The sequence below is a fragment of the Chiloscyllium punctatum genome, chromosome 3, assembly GCF_047496795.1.
Source record: "Chiloscyllium punctatum isolate Juve2018m chromosome 3, sChiPun1.3, whole genome shotgun sequence".
Taxonomy (NCBI): Eukaryota; Metazoa; Chordata; class Chondrichthyes; order Orectolobiformes; family Hemiscylliidae; genus Chiloscyllium; species Chiloscyllium punctatum.
The window spans coordinates 148,454,652-148,471,370 of NC_092741.1; the positions used below are offsets into that span (position 1 = coordinate 148,454,652).

The following is a 16,719-nucleotide window of genomic DNA, read 5'->3' on the forward strand; positions in this document are numbered from 1 at the left end:
ATGGCTGATGGGCATTTCAACTCCACTTACCCACGCATTCTCCCCGTAGCCCTTAATTCCTCGAGACAACAAGAATCTATCAATCTCTGCCTTGAAGACATTTAGCATCCCGGCCTCCACTGCACTCTGCGGCAATGAATTCCACAGGCCCACCGCTCTCTGGCTGAAGAATAGTCTCCGCATTTCTGTTCTGAATTGACCCCCTCTAATTTTAAGGCTGTGTCCACAGGTCCTAGTCTCCACACCTAATGGAAACAATTTCCTAGCGTCCACCCTTTCCAAGCCATGTATTATCTTGTACGTCTCTATTAAGTCTCCCCTTAATCTTCTAAACTCCAATGAATACAATCCCAGGATCTTCAGCCGTTCCTCATATGTTAGACCTACCATTTCTGGGATCATCCGTGTGAATCTCCGCTGGACACGTTCCAGTGCCAGTATGTCCTTCCTGGGGTGTGGGGAGCAAAACTGGACACAGTACTCCAAATGGGGCCTAACCAGAGCTTTATAAAGTCTAAGGAGCACAACGGTGCTTTTATATTCCAACCCTCTTGAGATAAGTGACAACATTGCATTCGCTTTCTTAATCACGGACTCAACCTGCATGTTGACCTTCAGAGAATCCTCGACTAGCACTCCCAGATCCCTTTGTACATTGGCTTTACGAATTTTATCACCGTTTAGAAAGTAGTCTATGCTTTTATTCTTTTTGCCAAAGTGCAAGACCTCGGATTTGTTCACGTTGAATTCCATCAGCCATTTCCTGGACCACTCTCCCAAACTGTCTAGCTCCTTCTGCATCCTCCCCACTTTCTCAGTACTACCTGCCTGTCCACCTAACTTCATATCATCTGCAAACTTCACTAGAATGCCCCCAGTCCCTTCATCCAGATCATTAATATATAATGCGAACAGCTGCGGCCCAACACTGAACCCTGCGGGACACCGCTTGTCATCGGCTGCCATTCCGAAAAAGAACCTTTTATCCCAACTCTCTGCCTTCTGTCAGACAGCCAATCCTCAATCCATCCCAGTAGCTCACCTCGAACACCATGGGCCCTCACCTTGCTCAGCAGCCTCCCGTGTGGCATCTTATCAAAGGCCTTTTGGAAGTCCAGATAGACCACATCCACAGGGTTTCCCTGGTCTAACCTACTTGTCACCTCTTCAAAGAATTCCAACAGGTTTGTCAGGCATGACCTCCCCTTACTAAATCCATGTTGACTTGTTCTAATCAGACTCTGCTCTTCTAAGAATTTAGAAACCTCATCCTTAATAATGGATTCTAGAATTTTACCAACAACCGAGGTTAGGCTAATTGGCCTCTAATTTTCCACCTTTTGTCTTGATCCATTCTTGAACAAGGGGGTTAAAACAGCGATCTTCCAATCATCCAGGACTTTCCCTGACTCCAGTGACTCTTGAAAGATCTCAACCAATGCCTCCGCTATTTCCTCAGCCACCTCTCTCAGAACTCTAGGATGTATCCCATCGGGGCCAGGAGATTTATCAATTTTAAGACTTTTTAGCTTTTCTAGCACTGTCTCTTTTGTAATGGCAACCATACTCAACTCAGCCCCCTGACTCCCTTTAATTGTTGGGATATTGTTCATGTCTTCCACTGTGAAAACTGACGCAAAGTACTTGTTAAGTTCTCCTGCTCGTTCCTTATCTCCCATCACTAGGCTTCCAGCATTAGTTTGAAGTGGCCCAATGTCTACTTTTGCCTGTCGTTTGTTTCTTATGTATTGAAAGAAACTTTTACTATCATTTCTAATATTACTGGCTAGCCTACCTTCATATTTGATCCTCTCCTTCCTTCTTTCTCTCTTTGTTATCCTCTGTTTGTTTTTGTAGCCTTCCCAATCTTCTGATTTCCCACTGCTCTTGGCCACTTTATAGGATCTCTCTTTTTCTTTAATACATTTCCTGACTTCCTTTGTCAGCCATGGCTGTCTAATCCCTCCCCGGATAATCTTTCTTTTCTTGGGGATAAACCTCAATAATACCCACAAACTCCTGCCACTTTTGCTATACTGTCTTCCCCGCTAGCCTCTGCTTCCAGTCTATTTTTGTCAGTTCCTCTCTCATGCCCTCATAATTACCTTTATTTAACTGTAACACCATTACATCCAATTTTGCCTTCTCTCTTTCAAACTGCAGGCTGAACTCTACCATATTATGATCGCTGCTTCCTAAGGGTTCCCTTACTTTAAGATCTTTTATAAAGTCTGGTTCATTGCAAAGCACTAGGTCCAGAATAGCCTGCTCCCTTGTGGGCTCCATGATAAGCTGTTCCAAAAAGCCATCCTGTAAGCATTCCAAGAATTCCCTTTCTTTGGATCCACTGGCAACGTTATTTACCCAGTCCACCTGCATATTGAAGTCTCCCATGATCACTGTGACCTTGCCTTTCTGACATGCCTTCTCTATTTCCCGGTACATGTTGCGTCCCTGGTCCTGACCACTGTTAGGAAGTCTGTACACAACTCCAATTATGGTTTTTTTGCCTTTGTGGTTCCTCAATTCCACCCACACAGACTCCACATCATCTGACGCTATGTCATTTAGTGCCATACATTTAATTTTGTTCTTAACTAACAAGGCAACCCCACCCCTTCTGCCGACCTCCATCTTTTCGATAAGTTGAAAATCCTTGGAGGTTTAACTGCCAGTCCTGACCCCCCCCGCCCCCCATAACCAAGTCTTTGTGATGCCTACCACATCATAATCATTCACTATGATCTGTGCCATTAGTTCATCTGCTTTGTTATGAATGCTACGAGCATTCAGGTAAAGTGCCTGAATTTCCTTCAATTGTGCCTTCAATTAAAGTACCTTCAATTTCCTTCATTCACCTTAGCTGTATATTATTGAGTCATAACTCATATGCTACCTCTACACTATGAAATTTTATTTTCTGCAATAACCTTTGATATGGCACCTTTTCAAATACCTTGTGAAATTCTAAGTACAGTACATCCACCAGTTCCCTTTTATTTACAGCAAGTGATACTTCTTGAAGGAATTTCAACAGATCGGTCAAACATGAATTCCCATTCTCAAAACCATGTTGCCTGATTACCACTAACTTATTGAAGTGCCCCATTATATATTTTTTTAATAATACTTTCAATCATTTCCCTATGACAGATGTTAAGCTAACTTGTCTGTAGTTTCATGTTTGCTGTCTCCCTACCCTTTTGGGTTTGTTATCTTCAATTTTAATGGGTTTACCTCTGGGTCAGGCAGTTTTGGAAAATTGAAACCGATGCATTGCCAAACTCACTAGCTACTTGTAAAACTGCATACCATCAGGACCTAAAAACTTTCCAATCAAAGACTCTGACAATTTACTCAGAACTACTTCTCGGGTGATTGTGATTTTCTTGAGTTCCTTCCTCCCTTCACTTCCTGGACAATCCTGAGATGTATGTTTGTATCCTATATAGTGAAGGCAGATGCAAAGGACCTGTTAAATTCATTTGTCATTTCCTTATTTTCCATTGTTAAGTCTCCAGACTAATTTTTGATAGGACACACATTCACTTTACATTTTATTTACTTTAATTATTTTTATGAATGTGTGTTATCTGCTTTTATATTTCTGGTTGGCTTTCTTTCATACCCTATTTTTCCCTTAATTTTTTGTTCATTCTTTGGTGTTTTTTAAAAATTCTGTCCAACCTTCTGACCTTTCTCCTCTCTTTGCACAGTTATATGTTTTCTTTGCTTGAATCTTTAACATTTCTAGGCTATCCTTTGGAATTTTTCTTTTATTCATTGGAAAGTACCTATTCTGTATATTCTGAAATAGACTGTCAGCCTCTGAATCTCCATTGATTGATCCTTTAACTTAATTTACCAAATAGCTTTAGCCAACTCTGCTTTCATGCCCTCATAGTTGTCCTATTTAAATTTTGGAAAAGCAGTTTCAGAACCATTCCTGTCATTTGCAAGCTGAATGTAAAATTCAGTATATTGTAACCATTGTCACCGAGGGGCACTTTCACTGAGGTCATTAATCCTATGTAATTGCACAGTACCAGCTCTGGTAAAGGCTGCTTTCTGATCAGCTTCAGAACATGCTGTTCTAAGAAACTGTCTGAAAAACATTTTATGAACTCCTCGTCTAGACTACCTTTTCCCATCTGACTCTTCCAGCCAATATATAGGTTAAAACCTTGATTGGTCAATGCCATTCCTTTCTGATAAGCTACCCTTATTTCTTCCTTTCTACCCTACATTAATATATGGTAATTGCTCTGGGGTTAGTACAGCACATCCACAAGCGACGTTATGATTTCTAATTCCAACCAAACTGTTTCCACATCTTGATTTTCTGAGCTTAGTCATCCTGCTCTATTGTGTTAATACTGCCATTAACTGACAGATCCAGCACTGCACCTTTCCCTAATTTCCTGTCATCTCTGCATGTCTTATATCTTTCAAGCTTCAGGTCCTAGTCCATGCCATCCTGCAGCTATGTCTCTGGAATATCTATCAGATCATAATATTCATTTCTATTTTGCAGTCTCAATTTATCTGTTTTGTTTCAAATGCTATACGCATTCAGATGTAGAGCTTTTAGTTTTTAACCCTTTACTCTTTTTGTGAATTTGTTGACTTAAATTCAGATTCTGTTCCTCCCTGTTATAATCTGTATATCATTTCCCACATTAATTCCTTTTCTTCGACCTTGACTCTTTTTTTTTTGATTTACCGCATCTTCCAAAACTTGATCCCTTGCCCTCATCATTCAGTTTAAAATCCTTTCTACTTCCCTGACTATGTGGTTCACAAGAACACTAGACCCAGCACAGTTCAGGTGGAGACTATGTAGATCCTACCTTTCCCAGTCTTGGTGCCAGTGCTCCACAAACCAGAACCCAAATATCCCACTCCAGTCTTTGAACCAGACAATGACCTCACTGGTCTGATTTTCCCTTTATAAATTTGCATGTTGCTCAGGCAATAATGCCAAAGCTTTTGACCTATGAGATTTTGCTTAATTTAGCACCTCATCCCTCACACAGGAGTTATGCAGAATCTCCTTCTTTATTCTACCAATGTCATTGGTACCTACATGCACCAGAACTACTGGATCCTCCATATCTCACTCCCAAGACCCACTTCAGCCCTGAGCAGATGTCACAAACCTTGACACTGGACAGGCAACTCAGTCATCTGACCTCTCACTTTCATCTGGTTATCTTAGAAGAAATATAATGTAGACAGTTTATTAAAACGAGGATCCACATTGGACTGGAAAATAGTATGCATTCAAGACGCTTTAGCATTTCCTTTTTTTGATGCCCAGCAGTATATCATCTGTATGTCCAACCTATGATCTGTATATTCTTGTTTACTATGATCTGCCTGTATTGCGCGCAAACAAAACTTTTCACTGTATTGAGGTACACATGACTACAATAAATTAAATCAAATCATATTAAACAAATAATTTCTCTCAATGTATTTTATATACAATAGCTTGGGTAAGTGCTGGATTTTTCTACTGCTAACAATTTTTTATATGTGAATAGTTTATTGACCTGGGGAATTGTTAGATGCCATAGAGGATCTACGCTTCCATCTGGTGCATGGAACATGCTAAACATTAATATAATATTGAGTGACCAGATCTTTCATTTTCATAACTGGCTTCTTGACTCGTCAGAGTGAAATACTAATTATTTTATGTTCTTTTTCTTTGATAGGATCCCCACGTGGACTGCTATAAAATGGCAATAATTTACTCCAAATTAGGTCTTGATCGAGATGCATTGATTGGCTTCGCAATTTTACTTGGCTGTGATTACTTGCCAAAGGTATGAATCAGTTCAAAATTGCAGGTGTTGTACCAGTAAAAATAGAAAGCTATGCTGCAGTTGAATGTTTTAACATAGTTCCTATTAATTGAAATTACATGAAATTTAAAAGAAAGCTGCAATTTAGATTGAATGCATTGTCATTAATGAATTTGTTTGACAAATAAGAAACATAGAAATTGGAGAGCAAATGTGTGTTTGGGGTGGGGGAGGAAGCATTGGAGGTGAATTGGTTGTCTGCATTGGTACTGAACTGTTTCATAATTTTTAGTAAGTTATTTTGATAGCTAAGGGATGCAGTTCATAATTAAGCATATTAAGGAAAGTAAAAATAAAATTATACAAGAATTATATAGTTCATGGATAGGTAGGTGAGCACTTTGGGGACAGTGACCACAATTCGGTGACTTTTACTTTAGTGATGGAGAGGGATAAGTGTGCACTGCAGGGTAAGAGTTATAGCTGGGGGCAGGGAAATTATGATGCGGTGAGGCATGACTTAGGATGCGTGGCTTGGAAAAGTAGGCTTCAAGGCAAGGGCATAATTGATATGTGGAGCTTGTTCAAGGAGCAACTATTGAGTGTCCTTGATAAGTATGTACCTGTCAGGCAGGGAGGAAAGGGTCGTGTGAGGGAGCCGTGGTTTAATAAGGAATTGGAATCCCTTGTTAAATGGAAGAGGGCGGCCTATGTAAAGATGAGGCGTGAAGGTTCAATTGGGGCGATAGAGAGTTATAAGGTAGCCAGGAAGGACCTGAAGAGAGAGCTAAGAGCAGCAAGGAGGGGACATGAAAGGTCCTTAGTTGGTAGGATTAGGGAAAATCCTAAGGCTTTCTATAGGTATGTCAGGAATAAAAGAATGACTAGGGTAGGAATAGGTCCAGTAAAGGATAGTAGTGGGAAGTTGCGTGTGGAGGCTGAAGAGATTGGGGAGACACTGAATGAATACTTTTCGTCAGTATTCACTCAGGAACAGGACATTGTTGCCGATGTGAATACTGAGTCACAATTAAGTAGAATTGATGGCTTTGAGGTATGTAGGGAAGAGGTTTTGGAAATTCTGGAAAGGGTGAAAATAGATAAGTCCCCTGGGCCTGATGGCATTTATCCTAGGATTCTCTGGGAAGCAAGGGAGGAGATTGCAGAGCCATTGGCCTTGATTTTTATGTCCTCGTTGTCTACAGGAATAGTGCCAGAAGACTGGAGGCAAGCAAATGTGGTTCCCTTGTTCAAGAAGGGGAGTAGGGATAACCTTAGTAACTATAGGCCGGTGAGTCTCACTTCTGTTGTGGGCAAAGTCTTAGAGAGAATTGTAAAGGATAGGATTTATGAACATCTGGATAGGAATAATGTGATCAAGGATAGTCAGCATGGTTTTGTGAAGGGCAGGACGTGCCTCACAAACCTTATTGAATTCTTTGAGAAGGTGACTAAGGAGGTGGACGAGGGTAAAGCGGTAGATGTGGTGTTTATGGATTTTAGTAAGGCATTTGATAAGGTTCCCCATGGTAGGCTACTGCAAAAAATACGGAGGTATGGCATTGAGGGTGAGTTGGAGGTTTGGATTAGGAATTGGCTGGCTGGAAGAAGACAGAGGGTAGTAGTTGATGGTAACGGTTCATCTTGGAGTGCAGTTATTAGTGGTGTTCCGCAAGGATCAGTTTTGGGACCATTGCTGTTTGTCATTTTTATAAATGACCTGGAGGAGGGGTTAGAAGATTGGGTGAGCAAGTTTGCGGATGATACAAAAGTTCGAGGAGTTGTTGACAGTGAGGAAGGATGTGGCAGGTTACAGCGGAATATAGATAAGCTGCAGAGCTGGGCAGAAAGGTGGCAAATGGAGTTCAATGTAGCTAAGTGTGACGTGATTCACTTTGGTAAGAGTAACAAAAAGATGGGGTACTGGGCTAATCGTCGGATAGTGTGGATGAGCAGAGGGATCTTGGTGTCCATGTACACAGATCTTTGAAAGTTGCCACCCAGGTAAATAGTGCGGTGGAGAAGGCATATGGCGTACTGGCTTTTATTAGTAGAGGAATTGAGTTCCGGAGTCCTGAGGTTATGTTGCAGTTGTATAAGACTCTGCTGCGGCTGCATCTGGCGTATTGTGTGCAGTTTTGGTCGCCACACTATAGGAAGGATGTGGAGGCACTGGAACGGGTGCAGAGGAGGTTTACCAGGATGTTGCCTGGTATGATAGGAAGATCATATGAGGAAAGGCTGAGGCTCTTGGGGTTGTTTTCATTGTAGAAAAGAAGGTTTAGGGGTGACTTGATAGAGGTGTACAAGATGATTCGGGGTTTAGATAGGGTTCACCGTGAGAACCTTTTTCCACGTATGGAGTCAGCTATTACAAGGGGGCATAGCTTTAAATTAAGGGGTGGTAGGTATAGGACAGATGTTAGAGGTAGATTCTTTACTCAGCAAGTCGTGAGTTCATGGAATGCCCTGCCAGTAGCAGTGGTGGACACTCCCTCTTTATGGGCATTTAAGCAGGCATTGGATAGGCATATGGAGGATAGTGGGCTAGTGTAGGTTAGGTGGGCTTGGATCGGCGCAACATCGAGGGCCAAAGGGCCTGCAATGCAATGTATTCTTCTATGTTCTATTTGCAAAATGGATTATCAGTAGAACATATGGTATATAAAGACCATTAAAGGTTTTTGCAATAAAACCAAACTCACTCCTTGTCAGTGAACAGGTTATATTCATAATGATTCTTGTGTCGAGGACAGAGGAAAAGGAAATTAGAACTTGAGAACAGGAGTAGACCATTTGGCCCTTCAAACCAGCTCTGCCAAGCCTGATCTGTTTACGCTCTCAATTCTGCTTTCCTTTCTAACCATATATCTTTGACTCCATTATTGATCAAAAAGCTATCTAACTCAGCCTCGAATAAATGTAATGGCCCAGCAACCATTGCTTTTCAGGGAATGGAAATCTGCACACTAATAACCCTTTGATAGAAAAAAATTATAATTTCAGGTTGATAAGGGGTTGCTCTAAAACTGTGCCCCTGCCTCTAACCTGCCCCACAACAGCGGACATACTCGCTGCATCCACCCTGTCAAATCTCTTCAGAATTGTGTGTTTCAGTAAGCAGTATTTGAAACTGCTAAAGTCTCAGCTCAGTTGTATGAATAATCAAGGAAGAGGCTATCAAACTCTCAGGGCTGGAGTTAAAAGAAATAGTTAAGTCAACACTATAGACATAATGGAGAAGGGAACTCTGCTGTTTGAGTATTGTAAAGTTATGGTGCTAAGAGAGAAGGGATTGTATTTTTGCTGTATTTTCAAAATCTTACAACGTGTATTCCATGTAAATGGCATGGCTATTGCTTTTTTATTTGCATTTCGTTTGCATAGGAAAATTCTGTTTCATAATTCTGTTTCCTGCCTCAGGCGACTGACTGTGTGGAGTTTGCACATTCTCCCTGTGTCTGCGTGGGTTTCCTCCGGGTGCTCCGGTTTCCTCCCACAGTCCAAAGATGTGCAGGTCAGGTGAATTGGCCATGCTAAATTGTCCGTAGTGTTAGGTAAGGGGTAGATGTAGGGGTATGGATGGGTTGCGCTTCGGCGGGGCGGTGTGGACTTGTTGGGCCGAAGGGCCTGTTTCCACACTGTAAGTAATCTAATCTAATCTAATCTAATAATTGTAACTAAATCTGCAGCATTGTATGCTTGTGATTCTGTGAAAGATTACTTTGTTAAATAAAAACAAGTTATGATCTGTCAAGCCAGCTTTCAGTCTGAGATCTGATGTGTCCGATAGTAACATCAATTGGAATCATTACAAGTTGAATGTGTCCCAGCAATATATTGGCATCTTTTGATTATCACTGCCATTTATGGTAGACTTCTGGAGTGCATCAACCTGCTTTAGGTGAAACACATTTCACAGAATGCTACAGAGAATTATTTTTTAATTAAACCAATTGTGATTTGCATATCTATTCCACTTGAGTTCTAGCAGCTTTGCTAATTAGAAATTATGTTGTTTTGAATTCTAATGCAGCAAGTAAGTATTCTACTTTATTATGAAAGCTTTCACAATGTTTCTAAAGATTTTAAAGTTTCCCGATAAAATCGTTACCCAGTAGCGAAGTAATTAGTTTGTTAACAATCTGACTTTATTGATTCGAGTCATAGAGTTGTACAGCACAGAAACAGAGCCTTTGGTCCAACTTGTCAATGCCAACCACAAATCTTAAATCTAGTCCTATTTGCCAGAATTTGGCCCAAATCCCTCCAAACTCTTCCAATCCAAATGTCTTTTAAATGCTGCAATTGTATCAGCCTCCACTGCTACTTCTAGCAGCTCATTCTGTACACCCAACACTCTCGGCATGAAGAAGTTGCCTCTGAGGCCCCTTTTAAATCTTTTCCCTCTCATCTTAGACCTATTGCCTCTAGTTTTGAACTCCTCTACCTGGGAAAAAGATCTTGACTGTTCACCCCATCCAGGCCCTTCATAATTTTACAAACCTCTATAAGGTCACCCCTCAGCCTTTGTCGCTCCAGGGAAAATAGTCCCAGCTTATTCAGCCTCTTCATCTCAAAACGTCCAACACAGCAAAAATACAATCCCTTCTGTCTTAACTTTACAATACTCAAGCACCAGAGAGAGTTTCCCTTCTCTGCACCCTTTCAAGTTTAACAACATTTTTCTTATAGCAGGGAGACTAGAATTCAATGCAGTATTCCAAAAATATCCTAACCGATGCCCTGCATATCTGCAACATGACATCCTATATCATCTCCTATACTCAATGCATTGACCAATAAAGGCAAGCAGGCTAAACACCTTCTTCACTACCCCGTCTACCTGCGACTCCACCTTCAAGGAACTAAGAACCTGCACCCCAAGATCTCTTTGCCTTACCAAAAAAAAACATCTCGCACTTACCTAAATTAAGTTCCATCTACCACTCTTTGGCCCATGGACCTATCTGATCATGGACCTATCTGTACTCTGCGGTAACCTTCTTCACTGTCCACTGCACCACTGATTTTGGTGTCATCTGCAAACTTATCAACTATTCCTCCTATGTTCACATCCAAATCATTTATATTAATGACAAAAATCAGTGGACCAAGCACCAATGCTTGCGTAGTACCATTGGACACAGGCCAACAGTCCGATAAACAAGCCTTTACCATCACCTTCAAGCTCCTATCTTCCAGCCAATTTTGTATACAAATGGCTAGCTCTCCCGGATTTTATATGATCCAACCTTGCTAATCAGTCTACCATGCAGAACCTTGTCAAACACTTTGCTAAATTACATATATACCATATCCGCCACTCTGCCTTCATCAATCTTTTTGTCACTTCTTCAAAAAAACTCAATCAAGTTAGTGAGACAAGATTTCTCACACAGAAAGCCATGTTGACTATTCCTTGTTTTCCATATATGTGTAAATCCTGTCCGTCAGAATTCCTTCCAACAGCTTACCCGCCACAGGTGATCAAGCTTACCAGTCTACAGATTCCTGGCTTTTCTTTGCATCCTTTCTTAAGCAATAGCACTACATTAGCCAGCTCCCTTGTTTATATATTTCTCCAGACTTCCAATTATATTGTAGTTTCTTCCTAACTACTTCATTGGATTGAGATTTTTGAATACCTATTTTCTTTTTGTTTATATGTTGGTTTTGTTCCAGGGAGTTCCAGGGGTTGGGAAGGAACAGGCGTTAAGATTGATTGAAACAATGAATGGACAGAGCCTTCTACAGAGGTAAAAATGAATTCTGAGACTGCCATCAGGCTAAAAAATCTCGTTTCCCAGACTAATCTTTAACTTAGTTTACGCATTCTACTGGAACAACATTAATATTTCAGTAATAAAGTTATTCAAACATCAACAAGTCTTTATTTACCTAAAATTGCAAACATAAATGGCTGAACTGCAGTTTTATTTCTATGCTTAACCTGCCATCCCTTTTCTTTCTTCTCTCTTGTCTATGTTGTTCTTATTATAAAATCATCTTTCACTTTCTTCCTTTTCTGTGTTCCCACTGCCTATTTTCTGAAAGTACATGGTGTATTTTTTTCATTCTTTTCCAACCTTACACTCAGTTTTCCAGCCAAATTTTAAAAGTTGATATCGGCATATTAGAAATGACTAAATATTTGTATTACCGATTTCAATTGATTCAACTAATTTCAGTAAAAAAAGTCAGAATGTGAAAGAAAATGCCTGTTATTAATCTTTCTAGGTTTAAACTCTGGAAACGCGAGTTTGAGGGTTTTACTACTCATGATCCAGCTGTGGAAAGGAAAGCACACTGCTCCGTGTGCCGACACCCAGGTAGCCAACATTTAATTTCATATGCTCTTCAAATCCACTTGATAGGATTCCTTTGAAGTCCACGTTTGCAATCTTGCAAAACTCATTTATCAACTTTTTTGCAGTGAAGTCCATAAACTTTCCAGGCTCTCTATATTTACAAATATAAAAACAAATTTTTTAAGGTCTGTGTTTCTAATGATCTGATTAAAGGGGGAAATCTATCATAAGATAAGGGAGAAACATTTAGTATTGCGAATCTTGCCTATTCCTGAAAAATTAATTAAAGGTTTTTATCTTACACTCATCAGGCTGTTCATAAGAATACAACTTGAAAGGGGGAGCAACGTTTTTATATTGTATTAGAAAGTGCTGGATAGTGGGTACATTGCAATGGAGAATGCATCATTTGGATGATAACTGACTGGTAACTGCCCAGCGTTGTTTAAATTTGAACCAAGCAGGTTGACTCTGGTCAAGCCATTGCCCTGAACAAAACCCGAGAGAATTGCTGTCACCTGTTTTGTTCAGTTAAAGCAGGTGTACTCTTTCAGTCTGCAAAGAGCAGGAACCTGTCTTTTAATATATTTTGCTTCCAGTGCAAGTGCAATGCACTGTGAACTGATTGACAATCTTAAATTGGTTGTCAATGTAATTCTTCTCAACTCAGGATTATTTATCAAATTTCCAAACACACAGTCACGTCTAATAATGGACACTGATTTTTATCTCTAAACACTGAGAAATAACTGCCTTAAAGCTGTATTTCCTTCCCCTTTTAAGGTAGGAAGTACTATCTTAAAGAGCTGCTCGCCAATCAGATGGCTGAAAGCTCTATTCACCACAGTGCCAACCTGGAATTACAGGTATCCCACAAAGCCCAGGTAAGTGTAGAGTCAGGGGTCTCGGCAATGGAGATGAGAGAGTAGGTACAAGAGGTCATGAGTTGGTTACATGTAGAAGTGATTACGTGGAGAAGTGAACTTGAAGCTTTGACTTCAATGGGCGCAGGGAATTTCAGAAGAGGTCATTCATCCTTGTTCAACATAAATCTACGTAGCTAAGTCTATTAGAATTCCCATATGAGCCTTCCCTCAGGACACTGGCTACTCCATGCTTCTTACAAAATACTGACCTGGGCAGGGTGAGTCCCTTAACAACCTCAAAAGACCTAACAGCAGACAGGTATACTGACACTTCCCCAGACTGTGCCTCCCCAACCCCTATAAAATTTCATTCTGGCCAGGAGCTAGTACATAGGCAATGTGAAAGCCACTTGCTGAACTTTACGTGGTCCCTATGTTCAATTCCACTGGAGGAGTGTAAAGTCTAGCCATTAGTTATGCTATTATGGACTGTAACCCAGTAGATTTACCATTTGTTTAGTTTCAGCTCTGTACTTTGGAAAAAAGATTCATGTTTCTAAAGCATCTTTAATGTAGGGAAACATTCCAACATTCTTTGCTAGGGCTTATCCACATAACTTTGGGCACTGTGATGGAAAGGAAATGGTGAGGTGACAAAAAGCTTGATGAAAGAGGTGTGAACAAGTGGAGCCTTAAAGAAAAGACCAAGGTAGTGAATGTGAAAGGTCAGTGAGGAGATTCCAGATTGTCGAAGTAACTGCATCGTAAAAAAGTGTAAATGATAGCTTGATTGTGCTGTGGATTAATCAGTTTTATTACTAAAAACGAGTAACACTTTTTCCTATTATGATTCATATAGGATTAACCAGGGAGCATGTAAACAAGGGCTGTCAGTTGTGTGCAACTGTTCAGTGCTGTTCACCACATGGGGATAGCTACCTATGCCCATGTGATTGGCACAAGGCAGAACAGAAGAGAAGATCCAACGTGGTGGAGAACAACATAAAAAAGTAAGCACCTTTATGCTGTATCAAGATGTCACAGCTTGAGACATTTCTGGAAGTTGTGCCAGTGACAATTGTACAAGTAAAAATTGTAAATTGCTATTTCTCATATGTGAGGTATATTTTCATAAGTATGCAAAATTAGATACTGCACACGCCATAAAAATTGGAGCTTCATACTCAATAGTCTACCAATCTCTTGTCTTGAATGTACTGAACAACTTAGCATCCACATTATCTGGAGTACAGAAAATTCTAAAGAGTCAGAATCTTTTGAGTGAACAGATTTTGCCTCAACTCAGTTCTAAAATGATGACCCCTCATTTTATATAGAAAAGTGTTTATTGAGAGTTAGTGCAAATATTTACTCCAAAATATTCTTTGAAAGTTTTATTTACGTAGGAATTAGATATTGCTTTTTTTATTCAGTTTTTCAATCCATGGGTTCTTCCATGGAGATGTGTATAACTTGAATTTTAATTGGAACTTGCAATGAACTAATCCTTTGTGGAAATGGCTGTTGTTTCATGTTGACATTTATGTGATCAGGCCTGTTGCAGATTTCAGTCTTTTTTCTTCTGGACCTGTTGCAAATCTCTATTGAAATGTAGCAAACATTTATTGGCAATGAAAATAATACAATCTGTAGATAGTTGATACTAACGTAAAGATGATAGAATTACCTTGGCCAAATATTTCCAATCAGTAAAAATACATTTTAATGGAAAGACGCAGGGATAAATCTTGTGGTTCAGTGTTTTCTTTTAATTTTCACCACCTCAATAGGAAGGGCAAGAAACAAAACTGAGAAAACAATTAGCATGGAATAGGTCTTTGCCATTTTAAAAGTTTCCCGTTTAAATCAAGTTGCTGCTGAGAGTGTATGACTGATATTTGTTCTTTCTGTTATCTTCTCTCAATTGATAGCAACCTCATGGCCAGATCTAAAGGTTGTAGCCCACTGTAACTAGATAAGCACATCATCTGGGTTAATATTTAAATAAAATTCTCACAGAATTTATATTGATGACAGTGCTATCTTTTTGATTGATAAAACCTGCCCAGATATAAAAGAGACTGTGGCACAACTTGAAGAAATAGGGATTTCTTCTGGTTACTACAGCTATCCTTCCTTAATGAATTTCAAAAGCAGATTACATGATCATTTACTTGCTGTTTGTGGGATCATGCTGTTCAGAGATTGGTTGCCATGCTTGTTTATCTTTGGTATTTGCTAACAGTGTCAAACTTGTACAAATGCAAGCTTTCTTGCAAAAGTTTGAATTCCTTTCTTCTGAATTTCTTTCAGAAAAGCAAGAGCTTGTGAGCATTTCCCATTTGAAGAGGTAAAATTGGAAATATATTTTTTCAAATGTTAATTCCTTATGAAACAGATCTATGTCAACTCTTATTGAACTGTTCAGGAGAGTTTAAATTAACCTGAATGAAGGTAAGTTCTAGTATATAATCTCAGAAAGAAGAAATAAGACAGAGAAATAATTGGACGACGGATAACATTAGCGTAAGAAATGACAGTGGTTTGGCAACCACCTAACCTTTGAAAGGAAGTGAGGATAGCAGATGCTGGAGATCAGAGTCGCGAGTGTGCCGCTGGAAAAGCACAGCCGGCCAGGCAGCATCCGAGAAGCAGGAGAATCTATGTTTCAGGCATAAGACCTTCATCAGGTGAATTTGAGGTTGGGGTGAAAGATGTTAGTGAAGTTGATATACTGTTTAACCCCATGGGAGCACCTTCTCCCCCCACCTTCATCTACCTATCGCATTCTCAGCTACCTTCCTCCCAACCCCACACCCCTCCCATTTATCTTTCAGCCCCCCCCCCCACCAGCCCACAAGGTTATTCCTGATGAAGGGCTTTTGATTCTCCTGCTCCTCGGATGCTGCCTGGCCTGCTGTGCTTTTCCAGTGCCACACTCTCAATGACAATCATTCTCTGTGGCAAAGCCTCTCCCAATCAGAGCCCGCTGATCAACACTTCAGCACTCTCCTCTCATACAGTATAAGTATTGTCTTTGCTTTACATTGGTAATTCTTGCAAATTATCAAGATAAGTACAAGACCAAAAGCATTGGCAAAATGTGTCTTCTCTCAGTAATACCCAAGAGTATTAAATGGTTTTCTGTGAAGTTGTAGCAAAGGAAAATGAAGTAAGATCTGAATTAATTTTTCCTATATATGTTTAAATACTTAAGAAAATGGGAAATAATCCTGCCTTGCTGCAGGCGCCATTAGACTCCAGGAAGTATGATGCTGTGATGCAAATGGATACCTAGCTCAATGCAAGGTAAAATTCTATACTAAATAGCTAGAATGCATAGAGTATGAAAGCAAATACTTTATGCTGAATCTTTAGAAAACACGGATTCAACACTGGGCTAATTCTCCAAATTTTCAGTAGATGAGAGAGTTGTACCTGTATTGGAACAGCTCAGCTAGTGGAGCCAGAGCATTTCTGTCTACCCATCAATGTGGAAAATTGTTCAAATATGTCCTGTATACAAAAGCAGGATAAATCAACCCAGTTAGTTAGAGAGAATGTAAAAAAAGATTTACAAATAGGCTTTCAAAGATTAAGGACTTAGTTAAGTGGATGGATTGGAGAAACAGTGATTTGATAAAGAAGAAATTCGGTAAAAATGCTTCAAATAATAAGGGGACTGCAATAGCAGGTGAAAACCATTCCCAGTTCGGAAGGGTTATGAACTAG

General features: G+C 40.0%; 1 protein-coding gene across 3 annotated transcripts in view; it reads left to right on the forward strand.

The window, feature by feature from the left end:
• The window catches only part of LOC140466478 (flap endonuclease GEN homolog 1), a 51,092-nt gene that overhangs the window by 21,657 nt on the left and 12,716 nt on the right, over positions 1-16,719 (forward strand). For all 3 annotated transcript variants that reach the window (XM_072561978.1, XM_072561979.1, XM_072561982.1), the window contains 5 exons: positions 5,721-5,831; positions 11,496-11,569; positions 12,051-12,142; positions 13,847-13,997; positions 15,301-15,337. In XM_072561978.1, the coding sequence (XP_072418079.1) occupies positions 5,721-5,831; positions 11,496-11,569; positions 12,051-12,142; positions 13,847-13,997; positions 15,301-15,337 (465 nt within the window). The remainder of the gene's footprint in view (positions 1-5,720; positions 5,832-11,495; positions 11,570-12,050; positions 12,143-13,846; positions 13,998-15,300; positions 15,338-16,719) is intronic.